Here is an 18,686-nt window from a genome sequence, read left to right as displayed (position 1 = left end):
TGACAATATATTTTATAGCTATGTAAGTTTGTATTTATATAAACAGATTAAAGGTTATACACAACTCATCAATCTCTTATTGATGTATCTGTTAGAAATCAAACTGAATATAAAAACATCTCTATGTATAAAAGACACAATTCCCAAAGTCCAATAACTCCATCAATCCTCTTGATATTAAAACATAGTTTTAATTTAGTACACGGTTTAAAGCAGGGTTTAATAATAGAACCTTCAAAATATCTGTAATAAAAACGGCCCTAATGCAGAAATAATTATTCAAAAGAAAAGTTAGAACAGTCACGTAAAGGTCACCCTTTCAGAAAACTGGCAGCGAAAAGAACCAATCCAGTGTCTGTCCGTGTTTTGTAACAGCCAATCAGCGTCCTGAATGTACTGCATACGGAAGTTGCTACGTTTCACACTACTCAGTTCAATTTGAAGCTTTCCGCGTTGAAAAATGCCCCAATAATTATCACTAAAATCACCAGGGCAGGTTTTATTAATTCCGTTTTCTGGAATAAATACATGTAACATTGCTAGCTGTGATAAAATTGCAGCTTAATGACAGTATTATTCACGTGTTAGCCTCATGGCTGACTCCTTGACCGTAAGTAGCATGTACTTCATGTCAGATTCAAGCAGCTAAGTTGAAGCTAGGCGACCACTGAAAGGGGCGCTGGTAGTGGGGACTTGCGGCAGCGGGGCAGGGAGTTCGGGATGGAGCCGAATCCAGCAAAGCGGCTCCGGACGCCGGAGGAAGAGGGAGGAGAAGTGAGAGAAAACGGAGGAGGAGAGCAGCCAGAGAGGAGGAAGACGGCTGATGTGGTGGGTGATGGACACCATTAAAATAATTTAAAAAGCATACGTTTTTGAGCCCGTTTTGTGATATTGTGTAAAAACAGACATTTACAAACACTCACTTAACACCCTCTTATTTCATTTATACTGATACACTTTATTGCTGTTTTTCTCTGGTTGCCACAGCATCAAGCATTTGCAGTAAGTCAGAACTTTCTCCACTTCATCTCTCCTGCAGAGTATCATCATGCCGGTGCACAACGCATCATGTTGGCTGGAGGAGTGTCTGCAGGCCATAATGCACCAAGACTTCACCGGCTCCATGGAGCTCTCCGTGTTTGATGATGCAAGCACAGTATGGCGGTTTGTTCTTTTGCATGTTTGTGCATCTGAATTTGTAACGTGAAGCCGGTGACATATTATTTATCCCTGTGCATGTTGCTCAGGATGACTCCAGGAAAGTGCTGGAGGGCTGGAGGGAGAGGATGGAGGATCGGGGAATCTCAGTGGTGATCTCAGGTCACGGATCTTCCCAACCCGGTGGAGGTCGGCTTAACTACCCATCGATTGTGCGTTTGAGCTAGAACATAGACTCACTGTTTTACAGGATAAATGGCTTAGAGCTGCCTTCAGGTTCAGTTTTGGATTTTCACTATCATACCAGATGGTTCGCATCTCCTCTAGGTCTGTTATCATAGTAACTGATGCTGGAAACCTAACCTGTTCTGTTCTGAAGTGAGCTAGGGTATCTGACGTTTAGAGAAAGATTAGACAACATTAACTAAAAATGACTTTTCAGCAAGGTATAGGAGCTTGTTTTAAGGCAATAACTCCATAATCCTGATTTAAAAAGTTCTAGTTCCATTGGCAGATTATTTAACTTATAACAAGACATTTTCCCCTTGTTATAAGTGAAATAATCTGTGACTGGAATTAGTAATTTTTCATCAATACTAAGGAATAATTGACTCCTGTTTCTTGCTGAAATGTTACTTGTAAGTCATGTTTGTTTTTATTACAAGAATACTAAGATATTTTCACTAGAAAATAGAATAAAGATTTAGTGTTTTTGCAGTGTAGTACGTTTTCAACCAATCAGTTCCCTGAGCAAGTATATCTGGATCACTCCAGAACCGTTGACATTATTTTCAGTAAGGTTGCTAAAATGAGAAGATCACTCTTAATCGAAATTTGCCTTGTGAATAAATAATTTTGTGATGAACTACATGTCTTTGTATTCTATTGGTGTTTTTTATTTATTTATTTATTTTTGCAATTTAAGTTTCTTTTTTTTTAAGTAATAATTGCTTGTTTTATGGTGGATCCAGACACAGAAACATGCTGTGTTATTTTGTCTTCCAGTGGGATTTGCAAAAAATAAGGCAGTGACTCAGAGTAGTGGACGGTACTTGTGCTTTCAGGATGCGGTAGGTGTGCTTCAGATGTTCTTTTATTGAAACGCCAAAATTATTAAGGACTGATTATGTTATTTAAATATACATAAAGCACAATTTTCAGCTACCCTCTTCAGGTTTGGCAGACCTGTCACAACACAAACTTTATAAAAGTGAAAGTATTGGCATCCCACGATAGGTTCATGTGTGAAATGCTCTGTTTCTTGGTACATTTTTCTATGGTTGCATATCTAAAAGCTTATCCGACTAAAGTACGTATTGGTAGAAGAGTATGATACTGTGAAGGCCATTATAACTGCAATCACTTAAACAACAACACGGTTTTTGTTTTTAGCACTGCTGTACTTTTGAAACAGATTGTTAATCTGTCTTTTTTTTTTTTTTTTTGTTACATGTTTTGTTTGTTACATGTTCTTTTTGTCTTGGCCCCGCTCTGACTAGTCAGCAGCTGTGAAAGGAATCTCTGTTTCAACAACATAAAGATGTTCGCTATCTCCTGGTGATAACTTCCAAACAGAAACTCACTTTAAAATACTAAAAAGTAAGACTTGAAGGTCCAAGCAGCAAGTTAAAAGTCTTAAAGGTTTTACTCCTCTACCTATCTGGCATGATTTATTTGTAGTGGTTAAGCTATTTATATCGTTACTTCCTGTCCTTTTAAACCTTAACTTCAGGTTTAATCCTTTAACTCATCCTTTGCTTTCATTTTTCCTCCCTCGTCTTTACAGTATGATAATTATTTAGTCAGTTTGATTGACCAAGCGTCTGTGTTAAGCTAAGTCTATCCCAACAAGCTGCCCTGTGAGCTTCGTTAAAGTTTTTTGAACACATGTTCTCTGTTCAGAAAAAAATGCAACAGTAAAACACAAACAAACAGATGTCAGGTTTCATGTGCCAAACATGACAGAGACCATCCTGGCTTGTTCTTAGGAAACAATTTAAAAGACAATCTTTGTGCTAATCCCGGTAACGGTCATGGGAAAACCCAAGTGCAACCCGAGATTCAATCTGTTATTGAACCACATTTAGCAGCAATAACTTTTATGTGACCTTATCAGCCTCGCATCGTTTGGGAGGAATTTTTGTCCCACCCTTATTTGCAACATTTCTTCAGTAGACTGAGGTATGCAGACACAGATCTCCTAAGGTCCCGCCAAAGGTTAAAGTCTGGACTTTGACTGGACTGTTGCAACACCTCCATTCTTACATTTTTCAGACATTCTGTCGTCGATTCGCTTCTGTGTTCGAGATGGTTATCATGTTGACACCCCAAATTTCTCAAATGTTTGTGTATGAAGTAGAGTTTGTGATCGAATGGCTAGAAGTTGCCTGGGCTTTTTTGCCGGAAAACAAACTCAAATGATTACATCTTTGACATCTAATCAGATTGCGAAGTTCATTATTAGCATGTAGCATGCTAACTGAGGTGGAGTTCTTGAGGTTTTGTCAGTCTTTCTTATGGAACGTTCTGACCTTTTTTTTCATTTTCTGGGATGTCGTTGCTTGGAAAAATTGGCTTCTTTTAAAAAATGTTTCCTACTTGTGAATAGTCTTTCACACTGTTGAATAGTGAACTTTGGATTACTTGGAAAGTACTTCAGAACCTTCCCAAGATTAATGGGCAGCAACAAATGTTTCTCTTTGGACATGTCTTTATGTTTTGTCTTCTTCCAGTTCTCATACTCTGAATCCACCAGGCTCGCGAATTTTCAAAGTTCCTGCTTTACAGCGGTGGCCACATTCACTGATGATCAGTTATTTTAACTACCTCAAAGGACCAGCCCATACTTACTATCTGTTTCATTTACATCCTGTGAAAGCAGCAACGTTGCACTTTTTTCCCCCCAGGACTGAATCCATCAGTGCCATTTTGTACGTGTGCAACATCGATGGATACCAGAATAATGTCTGTGCCAATGCAGACGGCGAGTGTTATTGGATGGCCTGTCAGCAGCCTGAGTTTGAAAATTGTTTGCATTTCATGATGATGAGAATCAGAGAATGACTGATCATAACAGATTGTTTCACAGTGCTTGCAGAGTGGAAAAGCTTGCAACAGCAGAGCAATTTATATTTGAGAAAGTGTGACTGCTCTCATTGTCTTATCGCTCTCTCAATTCCTTTTTCTGTGTTTCTGTTTTGAAGTGTTAGATTCACTTTACACACAATACATGTTCAGCTTATATTTTCAATTTTGGTAACCTGTTTCATTCTAGAAAGTCTTTGAAACATGGTGTGAATATATATTTTTTATCCAGTGAAGTGATACTGAGTGTTGATGAATGTTTTTCTTTGGTTATGTGTTTTCATTTTATTTTACAGGTATTTTTTTCTGCCCTAGGATGACATTATGTTGCCCCAGAGAGTCCGTTTGCAGTATGAAACATCTATCCTCCATCCAAACTCTGTAAGTTTTTTTGTTTTTGTTTTTTACAGTCATTGCTTAGTCACTTCCTTCTCTTTTTTCAACTTTGCTCAGCCCTGCTTCCCTTCTTTCTTTTCACTTCTCCTCGGCTCTGTCCTTTTCTCTCAATCTGTTGAAGTAAAAGAAGAAATCTTCATTGGGGCGCATGTTTCCGAGGGTGCGCGTATGGGCAGCTGGCACGTGGAACAGTGAGAGTATCCGGTGTTGACGCTTTCTTTGACATGCCAGGTCGGAGGTCAGAGGTCATGTGTGTGAGGGGAAATGACTGAGACGGCATGGAGACAGCAGGCCCGCTGCCCTGTACAAACACCCTGACCTTTGTGGCTCACTGTAATTTTTAAGCTCTGTCAAAAACATTTACCGTAGTTGAGAACAGATTTTCTTGTGGTTGGAGAAGACAAATTATCTTTCATTTTTCAATCTGACATCAGATAAAATGTTTCTGTACCAGAATTACTTGCATCAAAAGAAAAAATTTAAAGAGTTTTATTTTTTTTATTTAATTTAATTTTAAAGACAGTGTTATTTAGTGTAGTCGTCTTGCAATCCGAATGTTGTGCGTTCACTTCCAGCTTCCACCTGCCACATATTGGTGTGCTTTTGTTGTGCAGTGTATGTAGGTGTGTGCATCTGTGATCTATTGTCAAACAACAAAACAAACAGTGTATGAAGATATCTGCTTTTAACTTTAATACTATATATTTATCCTTCAATTTAATTTAACTTGACTCACTCTTGTTCAAATGTCTTCTTTACTGCTTTTTTATCCTTGGTTTCCATCAAAACGCAAACTAACAACAATGTTTTTTATTCTGGTCACTGTTTAAGCATCGATTTCTTATATAAAAAAACCCCCTAAAAAAACACATGGTAAAAATAAGTATCTCACAATTTCAAGCCCAGCACACCATGTTTTGCTTTCCTGTGCCGTTAAACATACACCAGACACGCCGTCAAAGCAAACATACTCATTGCTCGTATGATGGTGTGCATGTGTGTTTTCATAATAGCTGATTGGCTGTAGAGTCCAGCGGCTGCCGGAGGGATCTACGGAGCGATACGCTCGCTGGATCAACTCACTGACTCAGGATCAGCTCCTCACTCAGGTAAACAAACGCAGCTCGTCTGCTTCAGTGCTTGCGTTTCATGCGCGGGTGAGAGGTCGCATGTCAGACAGCTACTAGGTCGGATAGAAACAGGATACATACGTGTTGCTCACAGTTTGTACGGAAACGTGGCAGAGGAGCGGAGGGCGGAGGCAGTATCACTGTTGCCCTCAGAGCCCATCAAAGCTTCAGCAGGGGAAACGGGTCACGCTGTCAACCGAGAGGGGGGGATGTTGACGGAGCTGTTGGCAGTGGAAAAAATGATTTTACTGGCAAAGAAATAATGTTTCTTTCTGTGGAGACTTTCTGATCCTGCAGCAGACATTCAACACTTTTTGGACGGTACAGCTAGCTTTAGACTAATACTACCGCACAGCTTGAAGATCTACTGTAAAAAGATTGATATAATTAAAAATAAGAAATTTAACAAATTTATCTATTGTTGTTTGGGGTTTATCAGAGCCTGGAAATTAACCTTATTTCAATTAATTTGCACAATTATGTATGTTCCCATTTTTAAGGCTTGAAGTAGACTGTTTCAGTTTTTTTAAATTCAAAATATACTTTAGAAATAAAAAAAACATGCACATAAGGTTTACTATTACCTTCACTAATGATATAATGTAGTAGATTACATTACTCTTTTGCGTAATAATTACCTCTTTGTTTATGTATTTCAGACTTTTATTGCATTTATCAATACGTTTATTTATATCTAAATGCAATGTTGCTTGGTCAATGGCTACTGGCACTTGACTTGTGGTAAGAGAATACAACTTACAAAAATACGTTGCAGTCATATTTTTAAAACCTAAATAATTAGGTATTGCGGTGCCCCCTTTTGAGGACGGGGGACAAACACAACAACCACAATGAATTGACAGTAAATGTAGAAAAACAGAATTTATTTTCATAAAAATCCTAAAAGGTTTGCAGAAACGGTGGGGGAGAAAAACAAACAGTCTGGCAGACAATTAACATTAGGTTTTAAGGATTTTATGTTCCTATATTTAAAAGGAAAACTGTAATGTTGGTGATTTGTAGTCAGAAATGTTTAAAAAGGGAACAATTCCTGTTCTTGTGTGAGTAAGCTGTTTGACAGAACCATGTAAAATTAAAGCTATCAGAAGTGTCAGTGGGCCCAGCGGACTGGAGTACTTAAAAAAAAAAACTTTATCGAAGTGCGGCACCGTTCTCAGTTTTAAGGTCAGCATCAATGTTACCATTATTAATGCTCATAATAGTTGTGATATTTTCCATCATTTCATCATATTCAGAATGTGTCTGTATTAAATTATATCTGTCAGGGATAAATTACAGCCTGCAGCTTGAGCACAAAATGTACCCAGTTTTCAACGGTTGTGTTTTTGTGAGCAGATTGGACACTTTAATTTGTCTAATTATGTCTACAGACAGAAAGCTTGGTGTAATTGTTTTTGGCTGTGTGTAATCAGACTCTACATTACCATGTTGATATTTCAGTTCATCCGAACCAGAGCATTCTGAAGAGCACAAGCATCTAGCAAAGTGTTAGCATTAGCCGCTAGGCTAGGAAGCTAGCTGGAAGAGAGGGCTGCTCAAGTATCTTCCATTTTCACGCTGTGAGCACAAAATATCTTCAAAGGAGAGTTTATTCTGCAGTTGAAACATTTGAAGTTTAGCTACATGATGCTGTTTGGTAGTTTAGTAACCCTGCCTCTCGTTCACTGCCGATGGATCTGAGACAATGTGTTAGAAAGACGGTTTCAGAAACTGTTTTTGTTTTTTCAAAGTGTGGGCACTAAACACATTTTAAACACCAATAAGAAGCATTTTATGTGTCTTATTTTAGGTTAACAATACTAATACTGGACTACTAATATTAAAAGAAGTTACTATTTTATCCCGGAAAAGGAGGAAATTGAAATGCGTGAAAACAACAACATAGAGCCACACTGCACAGCATGTGCCTAATAGATTATCTTACAGTCTTAATTCTTTTCAACATTTTTTTTTATCTTTCACAATCTAGGCTTGTCCAATATTTGAAAAGAGTGAGCATCTTTTTAAATCAGGTTTTTAATAAATACTTTTGGTTTCTCGAGTCTTTCACACATTTTCTGGGGAACTGGTGATATGGTGGGGAAGTATTTCTATTTATACTGAAAGGAGAGCTTGCCAGTTCTGATTTAGCAAAACACACCATCGCCAAGGATACAGAACGACCTGGACTCATTTTCTGTAACATGCGTGCACATTGTTACCGTCTGCATAAGCACTCAGCAGACATTCCAGGATATTTGTATGATATTAGGTTTCATGGAGCATGAGAGTGAGATCATGCACTGGTTCTGAAGGTGGGGAGCCACTCCTTTTCTTTCCCCTGCCTTCGACAACCCGACTTTACTTTTACTTTGGGTATAATTTGTGCATAGACAGAAAGAGCTTAGTAAATTAAACCACAAAATCTAATGCTGCTCCCCATATTTAACTTTATATATGATGATTTGAAAGTGCCCCCTCCCTCTGATTAGTCACAGTCAGCCTCCTACAGCGCCTGCTGTTTTCCCAGAACTCATTCTTATTCCTCTTATTCATTATTTGGCCACAGCTTACATGTTCAAAATGTTGCAATATTACAACAGGCAGGCAAAAAGACGTACGGAGATGGACGCGTACACACACTTCCCAGATAAGATTCAGTCCAGCTGTTATAACTGGCTGAAACCAGATGTTTGGCACAATTTTCTACATCTGTGAAACATTTCTGGCTGGGAGTAGCAGTTCATTCTATTGTGAAAATGTCACATGTGTGCATACGCACGTGCATTTCCAGGCACGCTGTGTGAAATGTAGTGATGCGGTCAGAGGCAGAAGTGGATCGGTTGACCTTCAGGTTTATAAGGTGGAAACTGTTACCAAGCAAAGAGGAAAGGGTAAACCAGACGAGGCGAATGGAGGGAAGGTGGACTGTCAGGGGGGCTTCATCTTTTAAAGCAGAAAAAGTACAGAGGTTGTGTTGCATTAAGGAGTTTGAGAGAAAGGAGGAGAAGCAAAAACACAAATGAGTCAGAGATCATCTGTGAGGAGGGGATTGTGAATGTTTTTCCTTCTATGCTGGAAGAGAACATGTATGCATATGATAAAAAACTTTTACTGGACAATACATTGTTCCAAAAAGTAATACGATAAACAATAATATTTTTATTTTGAGTCCACTTTTAAATAATAATAATAATAATAATAATAATAATAATAATAATAATAATAATAATAATAATAATAAAAGCTTCTTAATGCAAGTATATACCAACTCAAATATGGAAGAAAAAAAAAACACTGGAACTGAAAAAACATTTTAAATAGTAAATAAAACCTAAACAATAAGAGTTAAAATGTACTGGGTGTCAAATGTTTCTGAAAGTGTCGGCTTTTCCACCACACTGAAGGGGAGCATCTGTTTAAAAGATGCTGTCTGAATTAAAACTATTGCACTCATTTTAAGTTATTATGCAATCAGTTAATTTGTTGCCAATTTTGCTAGGCTTATGCATCTGTTTTGCTTTCAGGATCAGAGTAGAAGTGTTTTTCTTCCCCTTTGTGAAGCTTTTGGTTAGTGTCTCCTAATAACTCCATTGGACTTTATGTTGACTCCGAAACACTCCTGGACCATGAAAATCAGTCTGGTTTCAACGGATAAACCAGCAGTGTAACGTGAGTTTCACTACTTTGAGTAAGCTACTTCTGCATGTGACTGACTTCCTGGATGTTCACACCCTGTTCACATCTTGCGCTAACTTGTATGCTAAATGATTCAGATAGAAGAGGAGAGTTTTATCCCAAGTGACTAGAGCGCTCTCAAAGTTTGTCACTTCCCATAAAGTTAAACACAGCCATGAACATGTCCCAAAAAGCTTTCAGGGAGACTCAAAAGGTGCACACTGAAGCTAGACTCGATTGCTTAATATGGTGGCCAGAACATGGCCTACTGCTGTCACATTCCTCGCATTAAGCCTCTGTCTTGGCTGGAATAAGGAGGAAAAAGGGACTGGATTGTTGCTCAGTGGCCAAAGTCCTGCCTTAAATGAGAATAAGGGTGTTTTCACACCTGATAGTCTCGTGGACTCGGTTCAATTGGGGAGCAGAATTTGCTTTTACACTGCAACTGTGCCCAACAAAACAAAATAAAAAAAACCAGTTCACTCCCTCACCTGTGGTGGCGCTGCACCAAGAACTAATGAAACAACACAAAACCCTCTGAAGGAGACACAAGTGTTATTTCCTTCTTCATAAAATGTAAACAAACATGGAGTAGCGTCAAATTTGAGCAGTTGTAGGATCTTTGGTAAAAGACCATGAGCCAGTTCTTCCACTAGCGTATTTACCCAGAATGCCCTACACTATAGTTTGCTTCCTGCGTTTGGAGCGGCATCCGGTCCACATGTGCATTCAAACCGTGCCAGAGTTCACTTCAACCGAACCAAAACCTAAATCTTTAGGCGGACCAGAGTTTGTTCATATGGCTGTCGTTGCTACGACAAACGGATACAGGAATTCACACAAATGAAGTACCATCAACGAAATGAGCACATATACTATTTTATAATATAATTTGATTTGATTATGCAGTCTGATATTCAGACTTTCTGAGACTGAAGTTTGGGTTTCTTATTTGTTGTAAGCCTGATATACATTACTAATAGCCTAATAAATTCATTCATGAGTTTCACCAACTTAGCTAAACTAGTGAAATAAATATTATTGTCATATGTTGAGATCTACTTGTAACTCCTGCTGATCGTAAAATGTCTATTTTAATCTGGGAAATGTTCAGTTGTGTCCCAGGACACAAAATGTCCTTTTTTTAAAATATAAATTCCCTCATTAATGACAATCTCAAGGCTGGACAGCTCTTCGGTTCATGTTCCTGTAGTTGTATTTCAGACCATGTGAATGAAAAGGCTCAACTTTGAAAACTACTGATTTACATTGAAATTTTACTGCCAGGTTTCTGACTTCAGGATGGTGGCTCATTATTTTCTGTTATCGGGTTTGGACGCGGCTATTCTTAACCAAGTTCTTGTACTTCTCAGGAATCTAGAAAACTGTTTCATAAACTTGATTGCTGGTGAAAAATCTTTCCCTTCTGAGGCAGAGAAATGCATTTTCCACAACCACAGTAGCAGAGAGTATAGTTGCTTAATTAAATGCTTGTCATAATTTTGGTTTGTCTTGTTTTTGTGTTCTGGGTTTTGTATTATCAAATATTCTAAAAAAAATATGTAGTAATGCCCCAGTGTTTGGTCTTTTTTTTTTACTTTTCGAAACTGATTCTGTGTATTTATCTGACTTGCCTGTTTTATATCTGGACCTGGTATTTGGTTTTAGGCATACACCTCCCATGGGCCCACGGTTGTCATGCCAACATGGTTCTGCTCAAGGAAATTGTTCATGAAAGTCGGATTGTTTGACGAAGGAGGCAAGGTAAGATTTAACTCTCACACCATTCCTTACGCTCGTTTGTTTAACACACATTTTTTTCCAGCAATGTTTGGATTGTTGTTTACATTTTCTCTCAGCAGTGAGTATTCACTGAGTTAGACACAGACAGAGGGGAGAAGAAAACAAGCAGATAACAACAAAAATCACACTGGCATCGACGATCTGCTTCAAGTTCAGTGGTGCTTTCTAAAAATAAAATGTACAAAATAGTAATAAAGATCAGCTTTTCCTTTTTTTTGTTGCTTGTATTTCATTCTCTTGAAATGAGTGGATGAAGTTAGCTTAGAACGAACATTGTAGCAATTTAAAAGGTTCATAATGACAATATAAACAACAAAAACACCCCAAAAATTCTAGTGTTTTTGTTTATCTAATAGTAACTATGGTTTGTAGCTTTTGGAACAATATTTGTGACAGAAGATGTAAGTTAATGGCGTCAGTAATTGCTAATTTTAATTTTATCCCTGGTGATTATATAAAGATCTGCCCACAGATCTTTGTGTTGCATATGTTCACTGTGGTTGGTTGGATCAACGAAGGTATTTCTAGAGAAAACTAACAAAAGAAGAGACAAATTTAAGTAATAAAGGTTAAATTTACTGACAATTGCATTAATAATAATACTCATCAATACATTAATAAAACATCATTTTTGCTTATCTTTTAGAACAGTTTTTTACTTTATGCCTAATCAAAAGTCATTGTCAGCAAATTAAACCCGTGGAAGAGCAGCAGCTCTACTCTTCTGTATGCATTGATATTTCTCAGTATGTGGGGTCTGTCCCTACCAGACTTGGTAATTTAACTACTCTGAAGGTCATTCTTAGACCATATATATATATATATATATATATATATATATATATATATATATATATATATATATATATATATATATATATATATATATAGAGTCCTTGAACCTTCAGGCCAATATGGTCAGATGATCACTAATAATAGAAAAAGAGAGAATGAGGCCAACACCAATACACAAAGTGACATCTGTCCTTAGACACTAAAACACAGTTAATGTTTCACAAAATGAGCTTATTGCTTCTCACATGGATACATGTTCAAAGTCTATTGCATCACGTCTCGACGCAAATGCTGGGTGGCAAAAATTATTTACCACTATGAAAGGGGCATTACTATGTAAAATTGACTTTTTTGCTCTTTACATTATTTTATATTGTTATTACCTCATCAAAATCATATCTTGCATGTTGCTTTGATTCGTTCATGCAGACCTTCAGTCTCCCGTGGCAACCATTCAGCTCTGCAAAATGCTTGGTGGGACCGAGCACCACCTCTGAGAACAAGTGTCCTCTTTGGAGCAGTCCTCCCAACTCAGCTCCTTCAGACTAGTCAGCAGCAATTAGCAAACTCCTGGTGGAACGGCGCAGCAGCTGAGCTCATTATAGGAGTTATATTTCGTTGAAACGTTGGTAAAGGCATTGTTACGGGGTCGATAGAGCAGCGATGATCCGATGACTTTTCAGAAGGAACAGGAGTTTTTAAAGAGACAGAGTCCCAATTTTAAGAAATCCTGTTTCTTTTATGTCACATTTGATATGCACATAATTTTTATAGCAACTGAAGGTGACATAGTTATTTGATTGAGCTAAAAAGTGATACTGATACTGAAGAACACATAACAATCATTATCTCCATCACTTGTAGTTGTGTTGAAAGTGAAACAGGCTTTACTACTGAGAGTACATGCTGCATCTTTACTGACCGAGATCCAATCTCTCTGTTTTCTCTCCAGGGAGTCCCAGAGGATCTGCTCTTCTTCTACCAGTTCCTTCGTCAGGGAGGCTCTCCGCTCAGGGTGGACCAGCGCCTGCTGGTTTATCGGTACCACGAGGCGGCTGCTACTCATTCTGTGACCGAGTCAGTCTCACCGTTCCCCCTCCTTCCCACTGAGTTTCTCTCACACGCACATACTCGGTCACAGTGTTGATCCTCCACCTACACCCAGCTGCCCACTGCCATCCCTGACTTTCCCAGGGCTCTCGCATGCACTCACACACACGAACCCAAATACTCCCGCTGACACACACTCATGAGATGTTTTTCGTACTTTTCAGATTTTATGACAGTGTCTTTGGAATTCCAGTCACTTTCCCAGCATTCAGATCAGGAATTTTGGCCTTCTCTGCCTGGAATGCTAACCATCCGTTCAACGCTGCTCGTAGAAAATCATATTTTGGTGTGAACAGAAGTGCTCAGGATGCTGCGTGTCAGCCTCACAGCTGCCTGAGCTCCACCATGTGGAGTCTGCAGGTGTCCATGCATGCGAGTGTGCCTTTAAATGTAAAATGAAAGTTGAAATTAACTTCCTTTATGTCCCTCCTTCCTTCCCGAGTCTAATTTATCTGCCTGGCGTTGATGCACATCCTTCTCTGTGTTTTTCATCGTCTGTCTCTTTTGGGAGGTCTATTTCAGGCATGTCTACTTTCCGCTTCCCCCCACCCCACTCTTGACACCCCGTCCTACACACTGCTTACCTACTTCCTATTTCTGTCTGCCAAACAGTGCAGCTGACCTTATGTGAGGTGAAAAGTTTTTCTTATTTTTAAGGATAATGTCAGACAGTAACTAAAATAAAAGGCTTTTATTTCTGGTCTTTGAAAGTGAGTGGCAGCTGTGTGTTTAGTAAATCCTTCCCATATTGCTGCCATGTCTTGTACTTGATGGCTGTAAGGAAAGAAGCAAAGCAAAGAAAACCTCTTGAGACCACCCAGGCTCTCCGATGGGTTTTGTTTGTCATTTGAGGCCCGCTGGTACACACGCAGTAAGAAGCTTCGCTGCGGAAAAATTGGGAGAAAACTCTTCTGTCGAATGTGTGCAGATAATTGCTCAGTTTCAGCGAAGGTGTAAAAAGCACAAATACTAGTTTCATAGTTTTCGTTCTGCCTACTGTCATCAAATTTTGCATGTATGTGGCTATTCAGCGCACTTGAAGACCAGCAACCGTTTTTAGTCTGTGATATAAATGCAGTCAGTCATAATTGTGGTGTAAACACCTTCTGCTGTTATAGTTTCAGTTCTGTGTGAATGCTAGCAATCAGATAACATTGGGGCATATTTAGAGTTACAGAAAACATTGGTAGAGTATCAGATGGCAAGTCAAAGTACTTCCTTAGTTCTTAAAGGGACTGAATTGACTTTTTAACATCATGTTATAATGTTATTCTCTCCTCAAAAACATATGTGGAGTTTTGCTTTGATTCTTTCATTTATGTTTGACAAATCCTTCAATCTCCAGTGGCAGCCATTCAGGGTGCATAAACGCTTGGTCTCATCGGGTGCCGCCTTTTTCACGGAGCTCCTCCAGACTAGTGGTAGCAGCAATTGACAAACGCCTGGTGGAACTACTTCTCTATGAAATGCTCCTAAAAACATTGCTAAAGGCTTAAATGAGAAAGTTGTGGTTCTGGTTGGAGAGAGGAGGAGTTTCTTAAAGAGACAGAGACCCAATTTCAAAGCATTGAATTGTGACGTGAAATGTCTTTTAAGTTATATTTGATATACAGCATTTTTATAACAACTGAAGAAGAGATGCACCAATCCGATATTAATATCTGCATCTGTCCCGATATTGAAAAAATTTCTAGAGTGGGTTTTGGTCCAGAAGTTTCCTGTTTCCACTTTGTAAGCCGTTTAAATAATAAAGAAACTTGTTAGTCCCAGTTTCTTTATTATTTGATTTACTTTGACTCCTAAATGCACTGACTAAACAAATTAATGTTCAGTCAGTTTTTACACGTTTGATCAAGCTTGTGAAGCTATTGGTGTATTTAACGGAGCAGAGTTATCAAATACATTTGTAATTCAATACATTTATGTCTGTGTTCAAACAATGAAACATTTTAAGTGTATTGGATCGATACAACCACCTCAGATATCGGGGTCAAAGGTAGAAAAAGGGAATTGGTGCATCCCTAAGCTGAGGGTAAAATAGTTACTTGATTTTACTATAAAATATCACCATCCATGAGAATTGGCTAGTCAAAGTCAAAACCTAAATCCACACACATCCACATTGCCAGATTTCCAAACCAGCGTTCACAGATGCTCTTCATCTAACTGGACTATTTAAAAAGAGCGGTAAAAAGAAATGAATTTATTACAAAATCAATTTGTACTAATTGATGCAATAAAGTTGCTGTTATGTAAGTTTGAGCTGGGAAAAGGCACCGTGATTACGACCACTTTTCTCTTTTCTGCAATCAGGGAGACTATCTGGAAGCTGCGCGTTGACTTTCTGCAGGAGAGAGTTCTCAGCCAGTGGGAAAGCTTCACCATCTGGAACGCCGGGAAGCAGGGGAGGAAGCTCTACCGAAGCCTGAGCCTGATCAGTCAGAAGAAGGTGATGTGGGACACTAGCCGAGTCATTTATCGACTTATTTTATTTTTATCTTTTTAAGCTTTTGATGCTTTGTTGACAGGCTTTGACATTCACTGGTTTTCTTTAGGTCAAAGCGTTCTGCGATGTGGATGAAAACAAAATTCAGAAGCGATTCTACACACATGAGGAATCCAAGGTGAGATAACCGTGGAAAGACAAAAAAAAAATCTGCAAGGTCTTTGATTCTGAACATTTAACCAACACGTATAAACTGTTTAATGTTTACTGACGTTTCTGTTGATATGACTCCAGGAAAGACCAAAGCCTACGGTCCCCATCCTGCACTACAAAGAGGCCACGGGCCCCTTCATTATCTGCGTTAAACTGGTGAGCCGAGGTCGTGTTTGCGTGTTGCATGCTTGTTGTTTCTGACCGCGCGTCCCTCTGGCCCGTTTTCCAGCCTAACGACATAATGATTCAGGGCGTGTGCCGTGCTCAGGATGTGGAACGTACAAACATACGGCGAGGCTGTCAGGAAATGGGAAGAGACGGCAGCCTGATCTATTGATCATGAGATGCTTATGCTAACGTCTCATGCTTTAAATCATGCTGCATGAGTAGGAAGCGTTTACGTTTGGTTATTAGAGCTGAACAATTTTGTTGAAATTCAGATTTTTCTGCTTTTTTTTTCCACAAAGCTGCTCTTTTTTATCACTGAGAAAGATTTCGATTCAGATCTGAAGACCAATTAGAAGGGGTCTGCTAATTGCTCAATTATGGAACTTAAGAGAGGAACTCAAACTCAAAAACACAGAAGTCTGGACTCGATCTAAGACATGAATGCCTTTGTCATACTGTTGTGTTGTATTTAACACAAAAAGCAACACAAAACGAAGCGTCACAACGTTTCGCCTCAATTCCACGTTCACCGTTTGATCCTTCTTCTGTTGTTTGCGTTAGGCTGAGCTTCATGTTTGCCTGTGGTTGCGTTTCGCAGGACATGACAGGAGGCGTCCTGGAGGAAAACCTCCGCTCTTTGCAACTGAAGGAAGGAACAGATTACTACCATTTCAACTGACGGCTGCAGGAGACCACAGGAGCCCCGCAGGTTAAACAGACAGAGGAATGCAGAAGACTGATTTATGAAAACATAAACACAAACTCGGAGATAGAGTGTTTATAACAGGGAGGTGAAGTGAAAGCAGCAGCACTGGATTAAAGGACAAAAACAAGAGGAATGAAGAAGTTTATATTGTGTAATAAAAAGGGCCTTTTACTGTAAAAAGGTAAAGAATTTCAAGTCCTGATAGTTTAACTTGGCGAGGTTAACAGCTCTGGTTCTCTGCTTCTCTCTTTTTCCACTGTTTCAAATTTGTTACTTTTGGCTTGTTCTGTGGAGGTTTTACTGTAAATTCCTCTTCTTAGAGAAACATACTTTAACGTTTTGTCTTTTCTGGTTAAGAATCTGAGTGAAACTGTGAAAAGAAACTCATTCCTAGTGAACTCATATTCTTTTCGGGCCACTTTTTCCTCCCACTGAACTTTCCACTAACATGCAGCATCATTAGAAATGAACTTCAGTGACTTAACCTTTTTATAGTGCATCCTGGACTACAGTCAAGTCAGCTGTCATGGCAATATCATTAGTTTTATGTTGTATAATTTTCTGTTAAAATAAATTCCACGTTTTTATTGAAATTCATCGCTCTGTTTTTAATACACAAGTTTCAACTTTTTTGAATTGAATTATGTACGTAATTCAATTCGTACACAATTGTACGAATTGAATTCACCTGTAAAAAAATATATATATTTTATCCAGGAGGACAAACATTTTGGGTCAGTCTTCCTCTTAATGTGTGTCTTTTCAGAAGTAACACTATTAGCTGTCCTATTAGATAACTCCAGGATCATTAACAACCATTTAGAAATCTGGAAGCAAACATAAATATGGTTATGTTTAGAAGCATAAAAATCTGTTTTTTATGTTTCTGACGCCCAGTTTGGACTTCACAGGTAAAATACTAAAGCCCAACTTGCTGTAAAGTTAAAGGGAGTCTCGTCACACAATGTGCAGCTTCTTAGGGGTGGGATGTTTTTATGACCGGATTTTGAAACGAGTCCTTTTGTCTGATGCAACCATGTAAAATCAGATCCACTCATGCACATCTGCTCCAAATGAGCAAAGATGGATTTTGCTCAACTCTGTTTTTCTTTCTCTGCCTCTTATGAAATCTAAAGAACAATAACCTTTTTCAGAGGGCACAGTTGTCATACATAAACACAAAAAATGCTTTGTTTTGCCCCACAGAAAGAAGAGATTTTTTTTTTTTTAACCCAAAGGTAAACAAACAGATCTTACCCTTAAAATTCTCCCCCCTGTGCTTTTTTTTTTCTGGGTCAGCAGCATGGTCAGAGTTACTGTAAATCTTCCCACAGAAGTTTAAAAAGAAGTCACAACGATGGTTAAAAACGACGATCAAGTCCAGTTTCTCATTGTTTCTTTTTTTTTTTTGCTTTATACATACTTGTACCCAAATGAAATCCAGATAAAAGACAAGCTGTTGTAAAAAGAAAACCATGTGATGTGAAACCATTGAATAAGATGATCTGGCCAGCAGGGAAATCGCGACACGGCCATATTGCTTCCATGTACTTCAAACTCCTCCCATTAACACGGTATTGTCCATGGGAGATTAACAACACCCCAGACATTAGTTATTATCAAGTTAAAAGAGGCTTTATAATTTGATTCAACACATTTATTGTTGTGACAGCGCTCCGTAGAAGCTGTTTAAGTAAAAAAAACAAAAACTTTTTTTGCCTAACTAAATGCCGTCTGCTCCACTCACTCGGCCCTCATGATGAATCGCTTGGTGGACGATCAGAGCGAGCCCTAATGGAGAATCTATGAAAGAGACTCAAAGAGCGTAAACAGAGTTTTGCTAAGTGTTTACACTCCGTCTCCCGGCAGACATCAGAGCCGATAACCAAACCCACCAGGCACAATGGATGACCCTGACTCTGGGGCCTGCGTGCCCTCACTGGTCAAACAGACCCACAAGTGTCTGTGGGATTAAAAAAAAAGACACGCAGCTGCAAGA

General features: G+C 38.7%; 1 protein-coding gene across 5 annotated transcripts; it reads left to right on the top strand.

Moving 5' to 3' along the window:
* The first annotated feature begins 312 nt into the window (after positions 1–312).
* On the top strand, positions 313–16,802 carry b3gntl1 (UDP-GlcNAc:betaGal beta-1,3-N-acetylglucosaminyltransferase-like 1). 5 transcript variants are annotated; one of them, XM_044114414.1, is made up of 12 exons: positions 313–828; positions 1,040–1,156; positions 1,248–1,347; positions 2,164–2,228; positions 4,558–4,623; positions 5,652–5,747; positions 11,115–11,210; positions 12,997–13,121; positions 15,468–15,603; positions 15,710–15,778; positions 15,895–15,969; positions 16,580–16,802. In XM_044114414.1, the coding sequence occupies exons 1-12, from the start codon at positions 721–723 to the stop codon at positions 16,658–16,660; spliced, it is 1,134 nt and encodes a 377-aa protein (XP_043970349.1). In that variant the 5' UTR covers positions 313–720; the 3' UTR covers positions 16,661–16,802. The 5 variants fall into 5 exon arrangements, with proteins under 5 accessions (XP_043970349.1, XP_043970350.1, XP_043970351.1 ...); XM_044114415.1 differs by lacking the exon at positions 313–828 and having other exon boundaries at positions 1,111–1,156; positions 1,248–1,370; XM_044114416.1 differs by lacking the exons at positions 313–828; positions 1,040–1,156 and having other exon boundaries at positions 1,259–1,370; positions 4,539–4,623.
* The last annotated feature ends 1,884 nt before the right edge of the window (positions 16,803–18,686 follow it).

The sequence above is a fragment of the Gambusia affinis genome, linkage group LG04, assembly GCF_019740435.1.
Source record: "Gambusia affinis linkage group LG04, SWU_Gaff_1.0, whole genome shotgun sequence".
Taxonomy (NCBI): Eukaryota; Metazoa; Chordata; class Actinopteri; order Cyprinodontiformes; family Poeciliidae; genus Gambusia; species Gambusia affinis.
This window is presented reverse-complemented; position numbering and strand designations above follow the sequence as displayed.